This window comes from Chrysemys picta, chromosome 2, assembly GCF_011386835.1.
Source record: "Chrysemys picta bellii isolate R12L10 chromosome 2, ASM1138683v2, whole genome shotgun sequence".
NCBI classification, from domain to species: domain Eukaryota; kingdom Metazoa; phylum Chordata; order Testudines; family Emydidae; genus Chrysemys; species Chrysemys picta.
The window spans coordinates 253,845,891-253,870,254 of NC_088792.1; the positions used below are offsets into that span (position 1 = coordinate 253,845,891).

General features: G+C 41.9%; 1 protein-coding gene across 2 annotated transcripts in view; it reads right to left on the bottom strand.

Moving 5' to 3' along the window:
- Window positions 1-4,811: 4,811 nt before the first annotated feature.
- The window catches only part of NCALD (neurocalcin delta), a 226,808-nt gene continuing 207,255 nt past the window's right edge, over window positions 4,812-24,364 (bottom strand). For both annotated transcript variants that reach the window (XM_024109431.3, XM_005306620.5), the window contains 2 exons: window positions 22,464-22,569; window positions 4,812-16,032 (listed from right to left, as the gene is read on the bottom strand). In XM_024109431.3, the coding sequence (XP_023965199.1) occupies window positions 15,935-16,032; window positions 22,464-22,569 (204 nt within the window). In that variant the 3' untranslated portion in view covers window positions 4,812-15,934. The remainder of the gene's footprint in view (window positions 16,033-22,463; window positions 22,570-24,364) is intronic.

Below are 24,364 nucleotides of genomic sequence, written 5' to 3' on the forward strand. Positions count from 1 at the left end.
CTCGTGAGTTTCATAAAACAAAGTCAGCGAATGTGGGCTAATTGCATGGGGCACTGCCCCAAGCTCCATAACAAACAGATGCACATTTTTAAAGCTGATTGTCATGCTGGATCTGCTAAGCAGGTGACTCCAACTCCCATTAACCCTCTTCCCCTTGCACTTATCCTTCCTCCTGGCCAGGTGGGAGGAAGGACTCTGACTAGGAAGGGATTGGGCAAGCCTGGGAGCCAGGAGCTATAGAGAAGCGGCATACTGAGAGGAACCCCCAGGAACTGTATGCAGAGCCTGTACCTGCCTGATGTTACAGCTGGATGCAGGTCTCTGGGGGACTTATGGGAGAGCAGCAGCAGCTGGGCAGGGAGTCAGTGCAGCAGGGCCCCAATGAGTGAGACTAACTGAGTCTGGCCTGTAACCCAGCAAGCTCCTGACTGGACTGGAGAGGGCCCCTCCGGGCATTAGGCCCGAAGATCCCTGCTGCTCAGTTGGACCTCCCCAGAGACTTTAACATTTCTCACATGAACGGTGACTTTTTAAGGCTCTGTACCTGGAGTATTTGCACCCTTTCCTGCCAGTCCTAGTAAAATATCTTTTCCATTAGCCATACATCTGAATGGGACCCACCATGGCTAGCATCTGTAAGGCCTAGCTGCTGAAGCACCTACAGTACTTGCTTCTGAGCTGCAGTACACCTCATATGCACGTAACACCCCTAGGGCTTGATGTATGCCAGCATTGAGCCATTATAATAATTACAGTTGGCAAAAGTCCCTCTTCCCGTGTGTGCAGTTTGTAAACTGCTTTTCTGTTCCCTCTGCTTTTTCAGTCACTGTCCCAAAAGCCACAGCAGGGGTGTGTACATGAGCAGCTCCATCTGCTGAATGGGGCAGAAGATGGGTCCATTGCTTAGGGCAGTAGCCAGAAAAGCTCGGTTCACGTCCTTGCTCTTCCATGGCCTGCCTGACCTTGGGCAAGTGCCACCAAGGGCCATAGGCAGACATTGCAATAACTTTTAGGGCATTCACGACCCTGAATTAGGCACCAAGACTCCTAATACAGTGCGGGGGGAGGGGGAGAGCTAAGCATGGGCTTCACAAAAGCCAGCACACTGAGTTGAGAGAAACCCACGTTAGCCAATGGAAGATGCCAAAGAAGCTGGATGTGTCCTAAATCCCGCCTCACTCTCAAAGAATTAGGCACTTAAGTTGGGCTGCAGGGAGGTGTCTGTCTCTGCTAGTGAGTCTCAACCATGACTGCTCCTGGAGTTGGGCTTGTGAAGAATAGGAGGACCAGTGGTTAGGTACTTACTTGGGATGTAGGAGACCCATCCTTCCAGGCTGCTTCTATCTGACAAGACGGGCGCTGAACGGGGGGGCTGGGGACTCCCGCTTGGCCTGGCCAGTGCATAATGGTGGCTGGGGGAGACTAAACCTCCCCAACCATCGTGGGGGTGGGGAGGGAGGCAGTGGGAGATGAACGCATGGGCCCATGGGACCTGTACCCAGGGGACCTAGCCAATTTGGGGCCCTGGAAAAATTCCCCCCCACACCATGTCCCAGGAGCGGGGGGGCATGAGAGCAGTGAGCCGGAGCATGGCCTCAGCCGGAAGGGGGCGGGGGCCGGACGGCTCGGCTGGAAGAGGCAGGACAGGGGCTAGCCTCCCCAAGGGGAAGCTTCACCCACCGCCCATGGTCTCCTGCCTCTCAGGAAAGTGTGCAAACCACTAAACTAGGGGCTATTCTGACGTGGGGGCTCCCTCAAGCTCTCCTGCTGAAGCCTTTCAATGGCGGCAAACTAATTAAAGAGTCACTGGGCCAGCAAGTGAGACTGCCTCCAGCCTGGGTTGGAGGGGGAGGAGGCATATCTAGCAGGTGGAAGACCCATGATCCAGTGCCCCTGCTCCAATTACACGTTAATTAATTAGCCAACGAGCAATAGTTTCCAAAGGTGAGCCTGAGGTTGCTCCACATCAGATTATCCCATAGCTCAGTGGCCAGAGCACTCATCTGACAGATGGCAGAGCCCTGCTTAAGTCCCTTCTCTTAATTAGGCGGAGGGAGAACTGACCAGGGGAGGGTGAGTGTTCTAACCCTCTGGGCTAAAGGTTATGCGGGGGCTCGCCTTTGGCGGTTCTGTGTGGCATCAGGAGGTCTCTGAGCATGCCTGGCACATCAGGCCCTGCAGGCAAATCAGGTGGAGGCACATCTTTGTGAATTGCTCTGAGGCTAAGGCCTCTGGCCTCCTGGCGTGGCACCGCAGAGCACAAGTCTAGAGGCAGAACCATAGGTGGACAGGAAACTTTTACAGCAAAAACATAGGCACTGGCTGAGTTGGGTGGCAGCTGAGCAGCGATGCCAGTGAATGCCTAACTCAGGGATTTAGGTGCCTAACATGGCAGATGGGTGCCTAAGGCCCTTTGTGATGCTAGCCCTTAGTTCTGCTGTGCCTTAGTGCCACATTTGTAAAATGGGGATAACAGCGCTGCCCAGCCTCATGGGTTGTGAGGGTAAATCCTTTAATGACTGAGAGGTGCTCATCTATGAGGGTAATGGGGGAGGGCGGGGTGGTGGTGTCAGTACCTAAGATAGTGCTAGCCATGACTAGAATTATGTGCATAAATGCAGCACCACCAGCACATAAATATTCCCTACAGCCTTAGACTGCCTTGATGAGAGTTAGTGCAATGAATTTACTGCCCTGTAAATCAGCTGCATGTTGTGTATGTATAAGCTGCTTAGCAGCTTTCACACTAGGCCCAATCCAGCTTGTGGCTACTATAAGGCCAAGAGCAGCTGCTGACTGCATCCTAATGGCATTTCCTCCCCCACCGCCCGCAATACTGCAGCCCTGAGTCACCTTTCACACTGGTATGCACTGGGCCAGAGGGGCGCTAAAACTATCCTCAGGGGAAACTAAGTCTTCCCCCTTCGTGCCCTTCTGACCGTGCAGCAGTGAAGTGGGGGGAGATGCAGGGTCACACTCCCCCCCCCAGATTTCTGCCTTCCATTTGGCAACAGCTAAATGTTCTGAGGGGACCCATTCAGAGGGGCTGCTGCAGCCTGACCCACAGAGAAGTGGGGGTGAGCAAGGCCTCAGGCTGCCTCTGGCCAGGACGCCCAGCACCGAGGAGGCAGCAGCTCCCCGTGGTGGCAGCATTCTCCGTGTGTTTGTGCTGCACAGGGAGGGAGGCGGCAGCAGGGCGGATGGCTGCCCCCCTGCCAGCTACTTGGGGCTGCTTCTCTTTGTGATGCTGTGGTGACACAGACCCTGCCTCTCTTTGGCCAACGACCTGGTCCCAACCACTATCCTTTGTGCGGGGGGGGGGAGGGGAGGGGGCATCTTATAGGAACATTTGTTCCCAGCATGCTTTTTTGAAGCTGGCCCTTTAAATATGACAGAGCCAAGTGGCTGCAACCCTAATGTGGCCATTTTGCACCTGGCAGCTGTTTGCTGTCTCTGTCTCTCCCAGCTGATAAGCATTCTCTGGTCCTTGTGTTTCCTCCTCCCTTTTCAGTTCCTGAGGAGATGGTACAAATACTCCTAGTGTTTCTTCTCTCTTTTACAAAACTGCTCTTTAGCGGTTTCATCTAGTGCTGGGGCACAGGCAGGGACATTAGACCCAAAATGTTTCAAATAGTGCATCTGGCATGTGGGAAATAATTTCAGTCTAAAAATAGTCTTAAGGGGGACTTAGAGACGCACAGACTACACTGGGCCTGTGCCCTTGGATGAATTCCACCCTAAATGCATTAGCAGGAAATCCCAAATCTAATGCCACTTTCCTGTATAGTATTTAAATTCTGGAACATTAAAAAAACTTTACTTAAACTTAAGTTCCACTGTGTATAAATTGTGAAAAGAGCCACTCTATAGCTCATTTCTCTATATACACAAGTCAGCCTTAAGAAAGGTATCGGATTAAGAAATAGTTCAACCTTGCTGCAAAGACCATTTTAATTAAGGTTATTTATTCTCTTTATCAGCGCGAACTCTATGCTTTTCCCAACAGGAAATTTCCAAGCCCAGTCATCCCAGCTGGGTCCAAATGTAGAGGCATAGTGTTTAATCCTCTTTGGAGGATGCTGGTTTCACAGCAGGACTGGAGGAGGGAGGCAGGTTTTAACTCTGCATACTATATGTTGTAAAACCAATATAGCCTGGAAATTCTTGTTCATTGCTTCCTCTCACATGTGTAGAAAGCTCTCAGCCTCTGAAGTCACATATCCGTGACTAAGACCCAAATTGAGGGATACAACTGAAATGGGCCAGAAGGAAGCTTGCAACGATGCAGAGACATGTGTAGTTTCCTCTAAGCCCAGCTTCACGGATTGTCATTTCTGATGTCAATAACTCATAGTAACAAATAGAGAGGTGAAGTCAGTCTTGTGAGAGAGGGAGATATGTTTGAATTTAAAATGACTAACATTTCATTTCTGTCAACCAGGTAAGGTGGGGGAGAGTGAGTTTTTGTGGCAGGGGATTTTTTAAACACTGATCATAGGTCACCTTATCATATTTCTTCCAGTTTGTGAGTAAGAAACAGTGCTGCCAATGGCAGTGTAATATTGATTCAGTACTTTGAACTAGTATCAGAGGGGTAGCCGTGAGTCTTAAAGGTGCCACAGGACCCTCTGTTACTTTGAACTAGTGCTAGTTCCAACTGGAATGGACAGGCACTTCTGAAAAGTGAAGACAGAGACAGTGTTAGGAAAAGAATTCATAGTGAATCTAGGCACGGAGGTTTTTTCTCTAAGTCTTATGGCTAACTCGCTCAATTTTCTTCAGGAGCAATACAATAGCACTTTCCAGAAAACTAGCTGCAGCAGAATATTTATTAGTAGGCAGGAACATTTAGGGGCTTCAATAGGGAAATTTTTGTGAACCTTGGTATTCACCATACACTGATGTTCATTAAGATTGTTCAAGGTTACGCATTTATATAAGAAAAAACAATTCAGAGTTCGGTGCAATCAGTAATTCCAGTATGAAAAAGCACCATGTCACAAAACAGTTTACAATACAAAATTCTTCAAAAATCTAACATTTAAAAAACAATATTTGTTCAACAATAATAATACAGTAAAAAATTCTTATTTCCCTTCAAACAATACTGCTCATATGTTTGGCACTGAAAAAGAAACTGTCACAAATGTATCTTTTTTAACCACACAATTCTGTTTTATGTGTGTTTGTATAACAAGGAAAAACAGTTGCTAAATTTATCATTTTGCCAGATGCATTTTAAACTGTTTTCTCATAAAAACATCTGTAAGATGCAGTGGCACAGTGTGCAAAATGGATCCATATTCCTCTCAGAAAATTTGTTAAATATCGGGATTGGCTCATCCCAAAATCCTGGATGTGAGCACCCCCAAACTTTAAAGGAATGTGGATTTAAACTTCATAATTGGTCCCATCTGGGTAATGGGCTGAACCTAAACCCTAGCTCAGTCCAAACACCCTGACTAGGATTCAGACCCATTAGCAGTTCAGGCTCATTCGTATTTAAATGATACAGTTTTTAAGTCAGTTACCCACATCAGCATGAAAAAAGGACTACGCTAGGCTAAGCTAAGGTAGTAACCCATTAATTTTGTTTTGACGTAGCCAATAAAGTATGAGGGGAAAGTCATAGCAAAAGTGACTGATCAGTCTGTCTTGTGGGGGTAAAGGCCAGAGTGATCTAGTCAGGACATCATAAGACAGCTGAGCACTCCTCACTGCTATTTCATCACCAGGGTCACATGGGAAGGGAGGCATAAGTCTATGGGGAAGACTTCCGAGTTTTGCCCTCATGCAGACCTGGCCACAGGCATGTAGCACTGGGAGCAGCACAGAATGTGTGATCAAAAAAGCTTGAAGTTGAGAGATAAATACACAAAAATAGACTTTTCAGGAAAAGTCTGTGTGTGTTTTAAACTAACCCCTACTAAAAATAAGATGCAGCTTTTGTACACGATGTAAACCAATTGCATCATTATAATGACTGTCTGCAGCTGCACAAAGGAAAAGTGAACAGAAACATGCATTTCTTAGTTCTGTTTCTATGAACAACAACAAAAGAAGTCAGTTTAAATAGTTTGTACATCTTACAACAAAGATGCCGTTTCTAAAACACATTACCACACATTAGTACAGTCTTTAAAAAATGCAAACTAATGCTGCTAAGACTTCCATAAAACTGCATGTCATATATACAGAAGAAAATGTCTGACATATTGGAAAGGATAGTCAATAAAAAAATAAACCATAATGCAGGTACATTAGCAGAATAAGAAAAGTTTACTCCTTTCACATTAAAAATTCCAGAAATGTCCTAAACATTTATAAAATAGCAAACAGTGATCATGCTTAGAAACACAGACTATATACACTAGTGCCTATCCAACTCCTTCTCCCTTTTAATTTAATTGGCTGTTTACCAATTTCATTTCAGAGATTTGCTTTAACCACGGACCCTGAACATTTCTAACACATACCTATGAATAATACCCAGGGCCAAATCCTGAAGTCTTTCCACTGGCAAAGCTCTCACTGATGTCACTTTCATTGAGTTTTGTCTGCGTAAGAACTGAGTAAAGTCTCACAATGTGGCCAAATGAGTTTGCAGCAGAAACAAAAAAGGTGACCCACAATGTTCTGATGTGAATATACATAGAAGACCAATGATTTCAGACAGCTGTAATAGAACACTGCAGATTGCGCTAGTTTAATTAATATTTGCCCTTCTTTCGGAATTTAACATTTCTTCCTTGGGTTACATCGATTAGGTTACAAAGGGGTATTTCAATTTTCCAACCTAAGAGATGAAGATGCAAGTGGTCGACTTGTGGAAAGCCCACTGACTTCAATGGGGGAGGGGGGTATATGTATAGTATACATACACAATTGGGCCCTAAATTTTTACCCTACATCAAGATGTAGACCTGTATGTTCATAACTGGTAATGTTATTAAACTGATCAGCCTCAAGTGTTTTTGCCAAAGTATAATACTGATCACCCCTTTAAAGTTAAAGTTAAATAGGACTGAATCTGCAGAACCATAAAAGGGAAAACTGCAAAACCCAGAGAGGCTGGCATGGGTGAATGGAGGAATTAACAAGTACTAATACAAGAAACAAGTCAAACCAATCACAAGTTCAACCCTATGCAGCAAACATTGTGCAGACAAAAACAAAATAAAACAAAAAGCCAACAAGAAACAACAAAAACAATCCCTAGACCAAATTAAAACTCCATTTTTACTACACACAACCCACTTCTGTTACTCAGGCAAAGCTCCCACTGAGATCAATGGAAGTTTTGCTGGAGTAAGAACTAAAAATAAAAACAGCCGGACTGGATCTAGTAAAATGGATTTCACTCTGTTTCAAAATAGCTCAGAGAAAAACAACACAATAAACAGAAATGTTAATAAAGGAATTAAATAATAAAATAAAAAAGAACACAATCATCTCAAGCATTAAAATGGCCAGCATGAGACGCAAAATAGTTCATTGGCCTCTTTAGATCTTTATCAGCTTGAACCTCTGTTGTTTTTTTCCCTCCAAACACTTTACAAATCAGGTTTTGGCTGCAGTGGAAATGCTAATAGTTTAATTGCAGAGGATACATGAGAAAATAAAAAAACACAATCTCCCAACAAATGATTGTGTAGGGCTCCACTAATCGTCACACAGCGGGTATCCAAGTTGCAGAGCAAATGCAGGTTTAGCATTAAAGCAGATTTTCTCAGACAGTTTTGCTAATCATCATCATCTGCTCCTTCAGTGTTCAAGGTGGCCATCAAGTCAATCAAGTGACCGTGGCCTGGCTCTTTGGGCAGATGGGATGAGAATTCTCTGAAAAGCACAACGTTGTCTAACTCTGCCCTTGTTGAAATAACTAGTAAAACTCCATCAACTTCAACAGGTATAGAGCTAGGCCAATGCTGAGGACTCTTGAAAATGCCATCCACACTCTTCACTTCAATGTTCTTATCGGGAGAGAACAGCAAAGAAAAGATCTTTAATATGTAGCATTGAGCTTGTGTCCGAGTATGCATTAGCATTAAATCGTTATTGAAGGCTCAGAAGGGCCCAGGCACGATCAGGGCTCTCTAGTGCTAGATCCTGACACTAGAGCTATACAACAAACTGAATTTTTTTTGGTTTGGGGTCTGAACTGAAAGAAAAAAAATTGGTCTGCGTCAAACAAGCTGTTTTGTTTTGGCTTTGAGGTTTTTTTTTTTAAAAAGATTAATGAAGTTGTAGTGTCAAAACGAAAAGGCATTTTACACTGAAAAATCCAAATGTTTTGTTTTAAAAATGTCAAACGAAACATAACATTTCGATTTTTTTCAGAATTTTGTTTGTGTTTTTTGATGGAAACAGTTTGGCACAAATCGATGAAATGTTTCAGTCAACCCAAATCTGCATTTTTCAATGGGAAAAGTTTCTGATGAAAATTTTTGTCTTGGTCTAGCTGACACGTAGGAAGACCCTGTCCCAACCTTGAAGAAATCAATACTCTATAAGCCATAGGGATGGCTAACAAAACTGATTAGCTTCAGTTTGCAGCAGATTAATAGAAACAAAATAATTTAACCCACAAATTGTTTCAGATGATTAGAGTTTTGTTCAGTATTTAATAATAATAAATATTGTGGTTTGGTGAGCAGCACACAACAACACAGGCTCCCAAACCTGGTACTGCCCCACAAAAGTCGACCCACAGAGATGCAGCAGTACCAGCACTTCCAAATGTCAAAGGCATAGGGCTAGTGCCTCTCATTCACTGATTGGGAGGGGAAGAGTTGTTAAATGGATCATGGTAATTAAGTACTGTATGTAGATGAGAATCCAAACCCAGACTTGACTCAGCCTAATATAGTCTAATACTCTGAGTGCCTGTGCTGAGGAAGCTTTTTTGAGGATTACACTGGAGTGGACAGGGGAATGTCCATTTACCTCACAGTTAATGAACACAACTACAAGGTGGGCAAAACTTTACCTCAGAATATGGAACTAACCAACTGAATTGAAAAATTCTCCAATGTAAAGCTTTGTTGAGGGACACAGAATTCTCATTTTTCGTACATTGATTTTCCTGGGTCTTTCAGTCTGTACCACGCAGGGAGAAATTCACCCCTGGGCAAATGCTAGACCTTAACTGGGCCTTAAGTGGTGCAAAGGTTCTGCATGGCCTTTAGTCCAGGAATGAATGTCACCTGTAGTGAATTCAAACCTTGATCTCTGGACAAAGGCACAATTAATATATGTTCATTTTTCTGATCTTTTCATATTGTTCACTATATATGAGAGATCTCATTTGTGTTGTTCATTGTGTATTAAACATTTTAGGAGGGATTTCTTAATCCCTACTGTACAATTAAATAATGCTATGTTCTGGGGCAGGAATTTAATATGTGCATTCTCAAAGAAATGCATCAAATCTATATGGATATTATTTTGCTTCATAGACTAACATAATTAAAGGTGGGCAGAGCAGGTTCTGAAAAGTTTGTGCATCTTATACCTCTGAAATGTAGCACCAACCTCAGCTCCAAAACTATCTCCACCTAAAACCATACAGATTCTTAGAAACCCAATACCACCAGCCAAAGTCACACTGAAAGGAGAGATACAGTGAGATAGTCATATATATTATAGTCAGATACAGTCTCATAGGGTAGAAGTGGTGGAAAGACATAGATCCACCTTTCAAAATGACCCGAATACATATATAACATCTCCTGCAGTGTTCTTTATTTCTAGAGTGTGAATGTATTTCATGCTGATTTGCAGACCCTTCTTCACTTTTTTCCTTATGTTTTAAAAATGGCTGTTTACTTTAAGTGCAATATGTCTCTGAACATTTTCTGTGAAATAGGCATCATGGGGTTCTATGTCCATTGCTTCATAATAATTGTATATCAAATGTTCTCAATTTACAAGTAAAGATTTTTTTCAAGGCCAGCTTGAAAACTAAAGCTGGTCTTCAAAAGTCAAGCTGAGTTCTCTCCTTCTTGTGTATGATGATGGCGAACAAAGTTCTGCAGGCCAAATTATGCCCTTAGTGACACCTGTGAAATGCCATTATCTTCCAATTATGCCCTTAGTGACATCTGCTAACCTGGCTGGAGTTCTAATTGGAGCACAGTAAACAATTCTGTTGATGATGCACATGAAGGCACAAAATCCACCTGCCTCTCCTCCTGACGTGGATTCTGAGGCAAAAAGTATTAAAAACTTATTTATGTCACTGCAGTCAGTAGCTCTGACTCTGACTAGACACGGGGAGCAGATCTACTGAGTTAGAAGGTGCCGTTTTTTATGTAGTAATATCTAGGGTTGGAAGGATTTGATTTAAAATATATATATATTTCTAGTGATAAGGAAAATTTACAGAAAAGCAAAGTAAGAAAAATGCTGCTTGAGACCTTATTAGAGTTTGATTTAAGGATATGTACTTCGTGTATTTTTGACATGTGATGTTGACAATTTGTGTTTTTAACAGTTATAAAGCTTTAACATTTTGACTGTCAACATCTGCGGTCATTAAATAATTATTGCCTGATCACCCATATTGTCTGATTCCACACACACCCTCCCCCCACCATTTCCCACAACTGTGAAAATTTCAAGAGATAAATAGATAAACATAGAACAAATTCTTAAAAATAAGCATTGATCAGTAAAAATTATATTAAAAAATTCAAAATTCTGCCAAGCCTAGTCGAATCTCAGTGAGAGACCACACTTTGGGCCTGATTCTCCACTGCTTTACATCTTGGGTAGCCATTTACAACTGTGCACAGGTGTAAATGACAACACAATATTCAAGGCAGGGCCCTTTGTCTTTAAAACAGCTAGTAAACAACACACAAATACACCAAAAATGTGCCAGTGCACCATGGGGAAAATATTAGAGAAGCAGAACTAATTATCTCACTCTTCTCACAAAGCACCTGCTGTGATCCTGTAGCTTGTTGGAAATATACTTGGTTTTGGTGGTAGAGACAATAAGGTTCCAACCTACTGTTCTACCTTTGTCCCTTCACCCTTGAGTGTTGTTTGTCCAGTGTTTGCAAAGCTTCTTTATGCTTTTATAATTATATAGTGTCCTTAACATCTATAAAAATCAATTTCCCCTTCTTTAAATATGTTAAATAAAGTATAAATGTACAGTGAAACACAGAGCAAATATAGATCCAGGATACTTAGGGTTAGAAGGGACCACAAGGGTCATCTAGTTTAACCCCTGCAAAGATCCAGCCTGCTTTTGAAAACTTCCACTGAAGAAGCTTCCACAACCTCCCGAGGTGTCTTTTCCATTGCCCTACTGTTCTTACACTTAGGAAGTTTTTCCTGAGATTTAATCTAAATCCGCTATGCTATAGTTGGAAGCCCTACTTAGCAAACAGTGGGTAAATATTACTTCCAGCAGATCTTGCACCTGTCGCTTCATCTTGCAGCCAAAAAACCAACCCACCACAGGTACCAACTGAATCAACAGAGTTATGTAGAAAAGGTGGTTCGTAACAGTGATTCATTAGAAAAAAGACCCTAGCCTCAAGCTCACACTTCCACCGGCATAGGGTGTAACTACACTCTACTCTAGTGTTAGTACACCAGGCTGCAATATGAAACATCTAGGAATTATGGCTGGCTGGTGGCCTCTGCTACTGAAGTTTCCCTTACCTTGACTGGGCTGCTCTGCTCATGTTGCTGTGCTTTTTCCTGAGTTCACAAAATAAGCATTGGTTTAGAAAACGGGACACATCTCAGAGCTTACAAAGTTAGCTTTGAATGTACAGGTTTACCTCAGAGTCATAGACTTTAAAGGTCAGAAGGGACCATTGTGATCATCTAGTGGGACATCTTGCACATTGCAGGCCACAGAACTTCATCAAGTACCACATTAGCAAGTACAAATCTACTGAGAAAGGTGTGGGGAACAGTTATGTTTTTAGATCATCATAGTATAATTGTCTCCAGGTGCACAGCTTATACATTTCAAGGTGCACTTATATATCTTCCATTTAAAGTAGTTATATACATAGTTTCCTGTTGTTCTAAAACAATGGTAATGTTTAGGATATTTAAACATGAGAGAGTGTAGAGGTCAAATGCTATAACAGAAAATAATGAAGCATGAGGCAACTCAACAATGATGGTGAGAAATGTTCAAAAGTCATAAGCTTAATAGGAAGTATACTACAACTTTACCTGAAGGTCTCAGAGGACCTCCAAATCCTTTGGGTTCATGGGGTTTCAGATGTTGGAAGAGGGTTGTGCTTCATTTCCCTCAAATCCAGAGTGCCCCAAAAAGTATGCTACCTGGCTTTACAGAGGCTGTGTTTCAAGTTCCCAATTTCCGAGCTCAGTAAAGTGAATACTGAATGGCTTTACAGCTTGGCTGCTATAGTTTCTGTTCTGCTATAGTTTCTGCTATAGTTCTGCACAGATGACTGGTACTCTCCTTCAAGGGCAAGCCCCCAGCAAGGAACTAACACCACTTCTGTTCACTAGGAATTCCATGTAAATAGAGTTCTAATTTACCCTTTTACGGTTGCTAGGTCTACATGCTAGACACAAAACACTAAACATTTTTGGATGCCAGATCAGTCAAGTTTACCTATCAAACAAACACAAGTATTATTGAAAATGTATCTACAAAGTTACAGTAAGTGGTATCAAGCAGCCTGTACTGTCTACAGTCTGAGATGCGGATACTTTCATTCCCTTAAAAATGGCTATGCTGCTGTGACATTTTGTTTTGGTCATTCTTTTTTTGAGAGATCACTGAAGGTAATAACGACAATTAGCAAGACAATAAAGAAATGCTGCATACCAGTACTGTGTTTGTTTTGTTAGCCAATAAACTGCAGATATTCATTTAACAAATTCAATTATCGATCATTTTAAAAATATCTACAATTTTTACTTGAAGAGTAAGAAAGGAACAGTTAATATTTTGAAACAAAATAAATTGTGAAAGGCAGGCAGAAATAAGGAATAATCTTCATGCATTTTGTAAATGTTTATACAATAACCATATCTCCAGTTATTTATGTCCTCTGCAGCTGTGGGTTACATTCCTAGTCTTTCAGTGGAAAGAATTACAACTCCACTGGCCTGGGGTCATATCACAGGTTGCATTTTCAAGCACATAGTTTAAAGTACTAATACACAAATTGATTCTGTCAAAAAACAGCCAAACACCAAATTGAGGAACTAGGTTCTGGGCCAAAGGATTTTCAGAGTACAAAAAAAAGAGATGGAAGGCAGCTGCTTAAAAAAAGCAAAATTTTAATAGTTTCAGTCACATGCAACTGCTTTCACTGTATTAAAAACAAACTAATTGTAGGAGCTAGCCACTTTGCACACTTTACTTCAACTTTAATAAATGTCAATTTTTCTAGCTTGTCTGCTTTTGATCCACAAGCCTGCAATGATACCTGGGATTGGAATTTTTCAATCTGTATTCAGATTTCTAGAAAATTTATATTCCAATTTATTTTTCTTACATAGTGGATGTGATGAAGTGACCCAAAGAAGGGCTTTGATACAGTGACACTGATTGCTTATGTTTGATGAAGGAGCAGATCCTTAGTGGGTGTAAATCAGTGTAGACCCATTCACCTTAATGCAGCAATTTACAACAACCAAGGATCTAGCCAGATTTGTCCAAATGAAAAATGGCCCTCCAGGCAATAAGGAGAGAACTGACCTTTGATTCAGTATGAGGAGATCTCAGCAGATTTCTTCTAGGGCCAAGGCCTCTCTGAGGTCTATTTCTGACAAACACAGAAAATTATCTTGAAGAGCACACGTGCTTTAAAGGTTCTGTTTTGTGCATAGTATTTCCAGTGGGGTGTGGATAAGACAGGGATGGGAAATAGGCAAAAAACATTTCAACCAACCAGCAAATTTCACTGTAGTATTTCCATGACTGTGCTAAAAGCTAAAAAAGTTATGTATTGAACCTGCACTTGTGTGTGCCTCGGTCTGTCTGTCTCTCACACATAACTCTGTTTGGTCTTTTAGCTCATTTAGCAGGAGAATTACATCAATGGCATTTCTGTTTAAATTGAAAATGATTCTGGATAAGCCCTTTAGGTCATCCGAGACAAAGAAATGGGCCTGATGACCTTTTATTCAGGATTGCTTTGCCACTTACAGTAAATTTGAAAGATCTTATTAACTATGTTATCTATAATTAATTTTCACTGTGCTCCATATGTTAAGCATGACAGAGCAAAATGGTATTGAGAATTAAGTCAAGGATCTTTTTCCTTCCTAAATTACTGTATATATGTTCTCCTAGCTAGTGATCAGCAAAAACTTGTTAATATATTCTACTGCTTTTTCCTGATAGCTAATCAGCATGTAACTAGTTTGCAGCAGCAGATCTAACCTATTTTACTCAGTTTATTTTAAATTAAGGCTAGTTGAGGTTTAGCATCTACAAGGTCACTTAATAGAATATCAACCTCGCTCCTCATACAATGATTATACTATAACAGTCTCACAAGTTCCTGATATTGGGCAGTGACTGCAGTGATATATCACCTACCATATCACAAAGCAGACTCAACAAATGACAGGTTATCTCAAACTCGGTCAGCATAGTACCTCCCGTTGCTAAGCTTTTTTGCCAAAGCAGTGCTTGCAAATTCCTTAAGGGATCCCAAACGTACACACTGCTTGGAATATAGTGACCCTGACCAAATGAAAGAATTTTGCAGCAGCAAGTTTCAGAAATCCTTTTGCATCCAAGAGAAAAGATAAACATTCAACAGTTTTCTCTTACATCTAATTTTTTTAAAACATTTATATATATATAAATATATTATTAAGCGTACCATGTCCTTGTTTCAGTACAGATCTTTCAACCCCACTAAAGTAAATGAAGTATGAATTCTACAATTCTAGCTTTAAAACAGTTTGTGATAGTAGCTCTCCAACCTTTAGAAGCAGACACAGGAACCGCATTATCTATGTGCACAGAGAGAGAGAGAGAAAAAAAAGTCCAGTCTAGACAAGAACATTCATAACAGTGGACATGTCTCAGTGTCAGCTGCTTAAGGTTGCACAATGTTATTTCTTAGCTCAACTCCCAGTCTCCTGCAGTAGAAACTGCTTTATTACTAATCTGAAAATCTTTCATTCAACGCACATCTTCCTTAAATTTGTGTTCAATACTCAGTTTGTAATATACACAACTACACTTACTAATTCCAAATGGCAACAGGTAACATCCATCTGTTTTTTTTTTGTTTTTTGTATTAATCAGGATTATAAATTGTGTTTGATTTCCAGATAAAACCGTGTTAAATCAACCAGCACAAGCCTGTTAAAAAAACAGCTGATCATTTCCCCCCCCCTTCTCAATGCACCTTAAAAACTTTCACAGTATAGAAACAACATGGTATTGTAGGGAGATTGAAGTAGGCTAGAACTTGCTAATTTATTGTATTAACACTTCTTACTCATCCTGTCTTGTAGTTTCACTTGTGCCTGCTGGATAAAAAAAGACTGTACAAATCAAATACTGCACCTGTTGTAACACTTTGCACTTCAACCACTATTGTGCTTCAGATCCTGTGGGTGAATTTTCAGCTATTAAAACAGCATTCTAAAATCTGGCAATAATGTGTTGCTGAAGGTTTCTTCCTTCTTGTTGTTTACTTTTGAGAGCAGACAAATTGAACAAAATAAAATCTTCTAAACAAGTTAACACCACAATGTCCATTTAAAACAGTATTCTGTCTGTGTTCTGGACAAACTATTAAGAGCATTCAGCATTCTTATAATTAATCCACAACAAAAGAAGCTAAAAGATGCCACAAAAGAAGGCATAATTGGTCATACAGAGGCAACACCACCATGAATGTTGTTTGGCAAAAAAACAAAACAAAAAGCAGATACATAATTCATCCAAAGAACTGTTTTAGAATTGCCCTGCACTGCTAGGATCACACTGAAGGAGACGGACTATGGATGGATCACTCTTGGCTCCTCGGATGAACTCTTCCAGAGAGAGTTTGCCTAATAAAAAAAAATCATAAATGTTTGTTTAGCATTATAAAATGCACTAATTAATCACAGCACATATGCAACGCTTTAACACTATGGATACACATGGAAATTTACAAATTGTCACTACAAGGAAAGCATGGGAAAATGGTTAGGCCTTGCAACCTCCCTGAAAGTAGCAAAATCTGGGCTCTGGTGAATCAGTATTGTGGGGAGAGACTTTCAGATTTGAAGAATCCTCTCTGAGGGCAGGTCTACACTATGGGGTTAAGTCAACTTAAGTTACGCAACTCCAGCTATGTGAATAATGTAGCTGGAGTCAATGTAGCTTAGGTCGACTCACTGCAGTGTCGACACCAAGCTGGGTTGATGGGAGAAACTCTCCCATCGACTTACCTTAGGCTTCTAGTTCCAGTGGTGTACCAGAGTCAACAGGAGAGCGATCTGCGGTCAATTTAGTGGGTCTTCACTAGACCCTCTAAATCAACTTGCAGTGGATCGATTGCCGCAGCATCGATCCATGGTAACTGTAGACATGCTCTGAAAATGCTCCCTCCATTTAAATGTGAGGGCTGGTGGCACAAGTGCTTTGGTGCTTTGCAATAGACCCAGAATCACAGGAGGAGACCGGCAGGCTCTAAAAGCTATGGACTTGCTCTGAGTACACACAAGTACCTTTTCCAAATGTATGTTTGAATTAAGGACCCATATCCATCTATTCACCTGGGGTTTCTTTAGGGTGCCCATTACAGTTGTATCTAGGTGCTGATTTGTAACTGCAGGTTTTATCACTACAGGGCAACCTCTATCTGAGACGCTTGTGTGCAATAGACCAGATAGAAAAACTTCCATTGGAATGGAGAATTGGTCTGAATTCAACAAGATGAAATTCGGTGAAGACAAATACAAAGGGCTTCACTTAGGAAGGAAAAAATCAAATGCACACCTACAAAATGGGGAATCACTGGCTAGGTGATAGTACTGCTGAAAAGGATCTGGGGGTTATAGTGGATCACAAATTGAATATGAAATAATGTGACACAATTGCTAATAAACCTGATATTCTGGAGGTGTATTAACAGGAGTGTCATATATAAGACACATAATTGTCCTGCTCTTCTCAGCACTGCTGAGGTCTCAGCTGGAGTACTGTGTCCAATTCTGGGTGCCACTCTTTGGGAAAGTTGTGGACAAATTGGAGAGAGTCCAGAGGAGAGCAACAAAAATGGTAAAAGGTTTAGAAAAGTTTACTTATGAGGAAAGGTTAAGAAAACTGGGCATGGTTAATCTTGAGAAAAGGACACTTGAGGGAGGACCTGATAAGTCTTCAAATACATTAAGGGCTGTTATAAAGAGGACGGTGATCAATTGTTCTCCATGTGTCCCCTCAAGGTAGGAGAAGTAGTAATGGCCTTGATCTGCAGCAAGGGAGATTTAGGTTAGATATTAGGAAAAACTTTTAAACTATAAAGATAGTTAAGCTCTGGAATAGGCTTCCAAGAGAGGTTGTGGAATGCCCATCATTGGAGGTTTTTAAGAACAGGTTGGAGAAACACCTGTCAAGGATGGTCTGGGTTTACTTTATCCAGCACAGGGGACTGGGCTTGATGACTTCTTGACATCCCATCGAGCCCCACATTTCTATGATTCTATGACTTTCTGGCAAAAATAAAAAAAAAATAAAAAAAATCTGTTTCTGCAAAATCAAAATTTTCTATGGGAAAAAAAATCTTGATTTTGCTGAAATTTTGACTTTCCATTGGGAAAAACTGAAATAAAATATTTCAGATTGGGTTGAGTTGACCAGAATCAGATATTTCATTTTGTTGAACTGACCCAAAATGTTTTGTTTTGTTCAATAAAACATTGAACTGCATTTCCCTCTCAGCACATTACCTTATGGGATTTGTAGTTTGGTCCCCCTTTCTCTCCTACTGCATGAGCTCCCTGGAGAAATACTTCTCCCATAATACAACGTGGATTTGTCTCTCACCGGAACTCCCACGAGGTAATATGCCACAACGGGAAATGCAATTTACTTTTGAACTGACTTCAAACAAAGCATTTCAATTTGGGAGTGTCAAAAAGTTTCATTTGGACTGAAAATGTCAAGAAGAAACATTTCTACATTTCCAAATCAAAACACTTCAGTATTTTTGTTCCCCCCACAAACCTCTTTTTTCTTCAAAATTTCAATTTCTTGTCCTGATTTGGGATGAAAACAAATGTTGAAATGTTGGAATTCCCTGTGGGACAGACATTCTGAATTTTGCTCAGCTCTAATTTGCATCTTCTCCAAAGGACATTGCCAACACCGCTCTGCAAACCAGATGGGCCTCTACTTTAGCATGGCAGTGTATGTGGCTGCAATGGGAGTTATTCAGAGTATTACTTGTATCCTACCACCAGAGGGCAGGGACCCAGGACAGCACTTGCTGAATGACTTGCCATATACCTTTGACATTCTGGTTCTACGTTGTTGCTGAGTTTTCTCCCTGTCTTTTCTAGAAAAGCCACAATCCTGCAAAGGTTTAGGCATGTGCTTAATAGAAGACCATGGGATTACTCATGGTGCACATAGATAAGCACATATCTAAGTCTTTGCTGGACTGGGCCTGTCGCATGTAAGCTCTTTGGGGCAGGCACTGTCTACTTCTATACGTTTGCACAGTGCCTAGCACAATGGGTCTCCGATCCCGACTGCTCCATTTAAGTGTGACCACAATACTAATAAATCATAATAAGTAATGAAGACCAAATTTATCTGCTCAACAGGGAGTACAGTAGAAACTCAGCGTTACGAGCTGACTGGTCAACCACACACCTCATTTGGAACCGGAAATACACAATCAGGCAGCAGCAGAGACCAAAAAAACCCAAACCCCCTCACCAAATACAGTACAGTATTGTGCTAAATTAAAAAAACAAAGGGAAAGTTTTAAAAAGAGATTTGTCAAGGCAAGGAAACTGTTTCTGTGACTTTCATTTAAATTCAAATGGTTAAAAGCAGCATTTTCCTTCTGCATAGTAGTTTCAAAGCTGTATTAAATCAATGTTCAGTTGTAAACTTTTTGAGGAAAAAACACCATAACGTTTTTGTTCAGAGTTATGAACAACCTCCATTCCTGAGGTGTTTGCAACTCTGAGGTTCTACTATACTGCCATTTCCCCCAAAACAATGAGATTCCTAACATGCTTGATCAAAGCTCCTAATTCAATACACTCTTCCAGAGCCAGTTATCCTGCTGGACAGGGAATTTTAAAGGAGACTAAAGGGAGACAGTGGCTTAGTTCCCACCAAACGACCTTAGGCTCCTTTGAATACCCCAGCCCTAGTCTGTCTATTAGAGTGGCAAGGCACAGTGGTCTAAGGAGCCAGGCACACCTGGATTCTAAACCCATGTCTCACACTGAAAGTCTCCACAATGATGAGCACCCGTACAAAAGCCTACAATAGATAGACTCCCATCTGAAAAACAGTGATAATATTTACTTTAAATTAACCTACTAACTCTACAAGGTTTCGTGGGGAGTCATATTCAATGTCTGTAAAGTGCTGTGAAGATGACAAAAGCTATATTGTCTAAGCCCAATGTACTTTTTTAAAACGGAACCACTTAAACTTAGCTGTTTAAGACCGAACACAAAGATTTTTAAAAAAACCAACAACTTCAAATCCAACCGCGGTCCAAATGTACACCACACCTCTTGCCATGAAATGTTGTGTACATGACTTCACTTTTGCAAACACTTCTGATTTTTCGTTTAATTAATTTGCAGAACATAGGTTTCTAAGCAACAATTCTGCAGCATCAAGTCCCCTTTAAAAAGTCTGACCAATTTTAGAACTATTTCACTTCAGTTTAATGAGGTTACATTTCCATAGCTATGGTATTCTACTAATTTCCTTTCTTTAAAGCAAAACTAAACCCTGAAATTCTGAAATCTGAAACATAAGATAAGGCCATCAGTTTTCACACAGCCTCTTGGTTAGCTGTATAATTAGCAGAGATAAATTAAATCTTTTCTTTCCCTCCTTGCAAGATGGATGCTGCAGGACTGCCTGAAAGCTGTAGATGTCTGCTAAGCAAGACTGTACAGAAGAAAGTAAACATTAGTATTATATTTACAATAAGGCAATGACATGAGTTAAATAGAAAAGACTCTAGAACAGACACTTTTCCAATAAGTAATGGCTTTTCATTCTTTATTGCTTTATAATGATTTTTTTTACTCAGCTGCTAACAACAATGTAGAGGGTTATTTTAGCACAAAGGGACTGCGTATACTGATGTGAGAGAGATCCCCGAGAGATTTCATACCTTGGAGTCTTCACTTTCCTTCACCTTGTACAATTATTTACACCAATGCAGAGTGCGTGTTCTGCTGTGCTGGTTCTCCAGCATAACGTAGATGGTTTGAAGGCTGTTTCTACATTACTGTAGCTGCCAGTGGCCCAACAAGGCAGCCATAGCTGCTAGATACCAGAGACACATGGGGTGTCCCAGACACACCCCTTTTCTTCTAGCCATGACTTCTCAGCTGACAACAGGTAGGGGTGGTGGTATAGGAGTATCAATACTAGCTCTATGACACTGTAGGATCCCTCTGTGCTGGGGCAGTCTTCCTCTAGATGGTTATGCCCCAAATCTGCCAGGAGTGCAATGTAAAGCAACCACATCATACCACGAGATCAGGGTTGTTTATGGCTAGATTCACAAAGAGGCAATAACGGCCTCTTTATGCACCTAAATCCAACATTTAGGCGTCACTGACATTCTCAAAACCACAGCTCAGCTGCTGCCTAACCCTGCAGGCACCTAGGTTTTGCCTGGCAGGCACACACAAAGCTGCCCAAGTCCTGATACTGCCTCACAGCGCATACCGAAGCTCCAGGAGGATTCTCAAACTAGGTGTCTCCCCCACCTATTTTGCTTGTAGGACCTGATCCTGTTCTTACAGCATCCCTACCGGCTTGAGCCTTGGGTAAAAGATAGCTGGGGGTGAGCAGGCAGGGAATTTTTCATGTGTCCAGAACACCCAATAGCCCAGAGCCAGGGGCGGCTCCAGGCACCAGCACAGCAAGCATGTGCCTGGGGCAGCAAGCCGCAGGGGTGGCTTGCCGGTCACCATGAGGGCGGCACGCCTGCGGGAGGTCCGCCGGTCCCACGGCTTCGGCAGCGAGTACGCCGGAGCCGTGGTACCGGCAGATCACCCGCACAAACGCTGCCGAATCTGCGTTACCAGCGGACCGCCCGCAGGCGTGCCGCCGAAGGCCACCTGACTTCCGTGCTTGGGGCGGCAAAAATCATAGAGCAGCCCCTGCCCAGAGCACTCACCTGGGATGTGGGAAACCCTCTGCCCGACTTGAACTCAGAGCACCCACATTCCAGGAGAGGGCTCGAAAGAAGCAGGCTCTTGGTACTCAGGGGCAGGGCCATCCCTAGCTATTTTGGGGCCCTACGCAGGCCTCCGTGGGGGGGGGCAGGGCTGGCTTGGGGGACAAGGGGAACCACCCCCCAGCATTCACCGGCGGTGCAGCTGGGGCCAGGTCACAAAGAGTCTGAGTCTCCCACATCCTAGGTTCATGCCCTGGCTAAGGGCTATAACTGGGTGGGTTTCTTTCTCTCTGTGTGTTTTCACAAGAAAGGGCTGACCTGGTTTAGGCATCTAACTCCAGGAGAGGTTTTTACGGCGGCGAATCCCGAGCAGAGATCGGCATCTTCCTCCAGCTCATCAGTCTGGTGCCTAGAGGGCCCGATCTTCGCCCAAAGCCCTGCCCCTTTCTTCTGCATTTCACTCCTGGATAGTTTAGGCAGCGCCCTGCTCAGCTTGCTGGCTTCAGAAGATCCCTCTCTTCTGTGCCTACCTTTCCCCATGTGCTATATGGGAGCCTGGGCACCTAACCTGGGGCTGAGGTTTCCACTAGGCAGCCTAGAAGTTAGGAGTTCCAACGTCGAAGTCCCTTTGTGATCTAGCCTTTCATGTTTTCATCTTCAAGGCATTTTATAAACATTAACTAATAAACCCTCCCCAAACCTTCTGTGAGTTAGGTAAATGGAGAAACTGCAGCAGACAGGTTAAAGAGCCAAGTTCTGCTTTCAATTGTAGGCACTGGTAGAATCCAGAGCCTCTTTGCACTGAAGTCAGCAGAGCTAGAGCATAATCAAGTCCTAAGTGACTTCCCCAAGGCCATAGCGGAGTCACTGCTTTAAATTCCATGAAAGCTTATGCCCAAATAAATTTGTTAGCTGGTGCCACAAGGACTCCTTGTTGTTTTTGCTGATACAGACTAACATGGCTACCACCCTGAAACTACTGACTGACTTGACATGGGAGTGATCTCTCTCTACTTCCTCAATCAGTCTAGCTCTTTGATGGAAAGCCAGCTGTCAGTAACTGCAGAGTAGAGAGTGTTAAAGGGAAATGCCTAAGATTCCTACCATCTCGATTGGTGTCCATCTGACGGAAGATTTTCTCTGTCCTTTTCTCTGGTGTTGACTCATCTTCTGGCATCTTCATTACCGAAGAAACCATCTTATAGATTGCCTAAGTGAGGTGATAGAAGCAAAGTGTTGATAATAGATATCTGATCTGACTAGAATGGGGCAATTATTAGATGCTGAAAACAACAAACATAGCATCACATAAACCTCAGCCTGGATTCTCACCACAGATTCCTAGTGAGAGTGACAATGCACAGATCTATACATACATTTGCTCTTTTACACTGGAGACTTTCTGATAAATAACCTTGTTTCCTTATCTAGTTGCGGTTAATATAATTCTGGCTTTGGACTGAGGTTGTATTTTTCCCTATTACAATATGCTTCAGAACAATTTATCATACTTACAGCGCATTGCTACAAATCATCAAAATGCATTAGATCAATAAACTAATGAATGGATGGTTCCAAATATAACATGATGCACACTGTGTCACTCAGGCAACTCTTTAATCTTTTTGCACATCCCTTCCCCAACCTCCCACTCCATTCCCATTCTCCATTATTTACTTTGCCCCAATTCTGCTTCCTTTCCTCACTCTTTTGTCAGTTATTTTGTCAGTTTATACCGTAACTTTTCCAAGGGAGGGGGACCCATCTTATTGCATGCCTGTGAAGTGCCTAGCATATTACAAAATACGATATTTTACCGCACCAAGTTTTATATGTGCATAAACTGACAGATACAACAACCTCATCTGGGTCATTCCACAGAGAAGAGAAAGCCTGGTGCCACACCAAAACTGTACTGTATCCAACATATTTTATGTATTTACTCTTCTATTTGTGATATATTATGTTCCTCTGCTATTCCTCCTATTAAGAGAGAGAGATTAGAGAATTTTAATCTTATGACAAAAAGAGCCATATTTTCTAAATTGGTTCCCTGAATTGTGCCTACAAAATGTGGATACACTGACTGTGCATGCAAACCCTGTATTTGCACATGCAAACTGGTATTTTTGCATGCAAAACAGGTAATTGTGCACCTAAGTTCCTATTTACACATGCTCAAATACATGTTTTCCAGATACCACAGGTGCACATGCAAAATTTGTAGCAGCCATTTTATAAATTGGCCCAAGACATCAACACTTTGGTTATTTCCTCTCCCCCTCTGATTGTTTTTCATCCTGGGTGTAGGCCCAAGATCTCTTAATTTAATTCCACTGTCCAGCTTGCCATCTGCCCCTTCATGAAGGCCCTTTGCACTGGAGGTTTTAACCATCAAGTCAAAGGGTACTCAAGGGAACTGCTTCTGGAGCACAGCAACACAGCTTCATCACCCAGAGGATACTGTTAAGCAATGCAAGACACTTCCGTCTCTGAATGATGAACGTCCTTCTTTCCCAGCATTCACAACTACTTCCCTTTTGTCGACAAAACCTGCTCACCTTTCAGAGCTCATAATTTCTAAATAACAAAGAATTACACCTTGAGAAAGACATTTGCCTGTTTAATTAAATATTCATCTGTTTGATGAATGCAATCAAACATCTGTCCCCTAGATTATGTCACTAACATTATGGCAACAGATTGCGCTGGGGGACCTCTAATAGTTCCTTGACTCAAGTTCTAAAAATGATTGTAGGTTCAGAAAAGGATGTTTCGATATTAATTGACAACTGAATAGGGAAAGTGATGAGCACCTGATTCATTCATTATTGCTTTGAGCAGGGGGTTGGACTAGATGACTTCCTGAGGTCCCTTCCAACCCTGATATTCTAGGATTATCATCATGATGTATAATGAAAGTGCCCAACGGCACCAATGAGGATTAGAGTCTCACACTGCAGGATAATGTCTAAACACAGAAGAAGACACAGTGCCTATCCCAG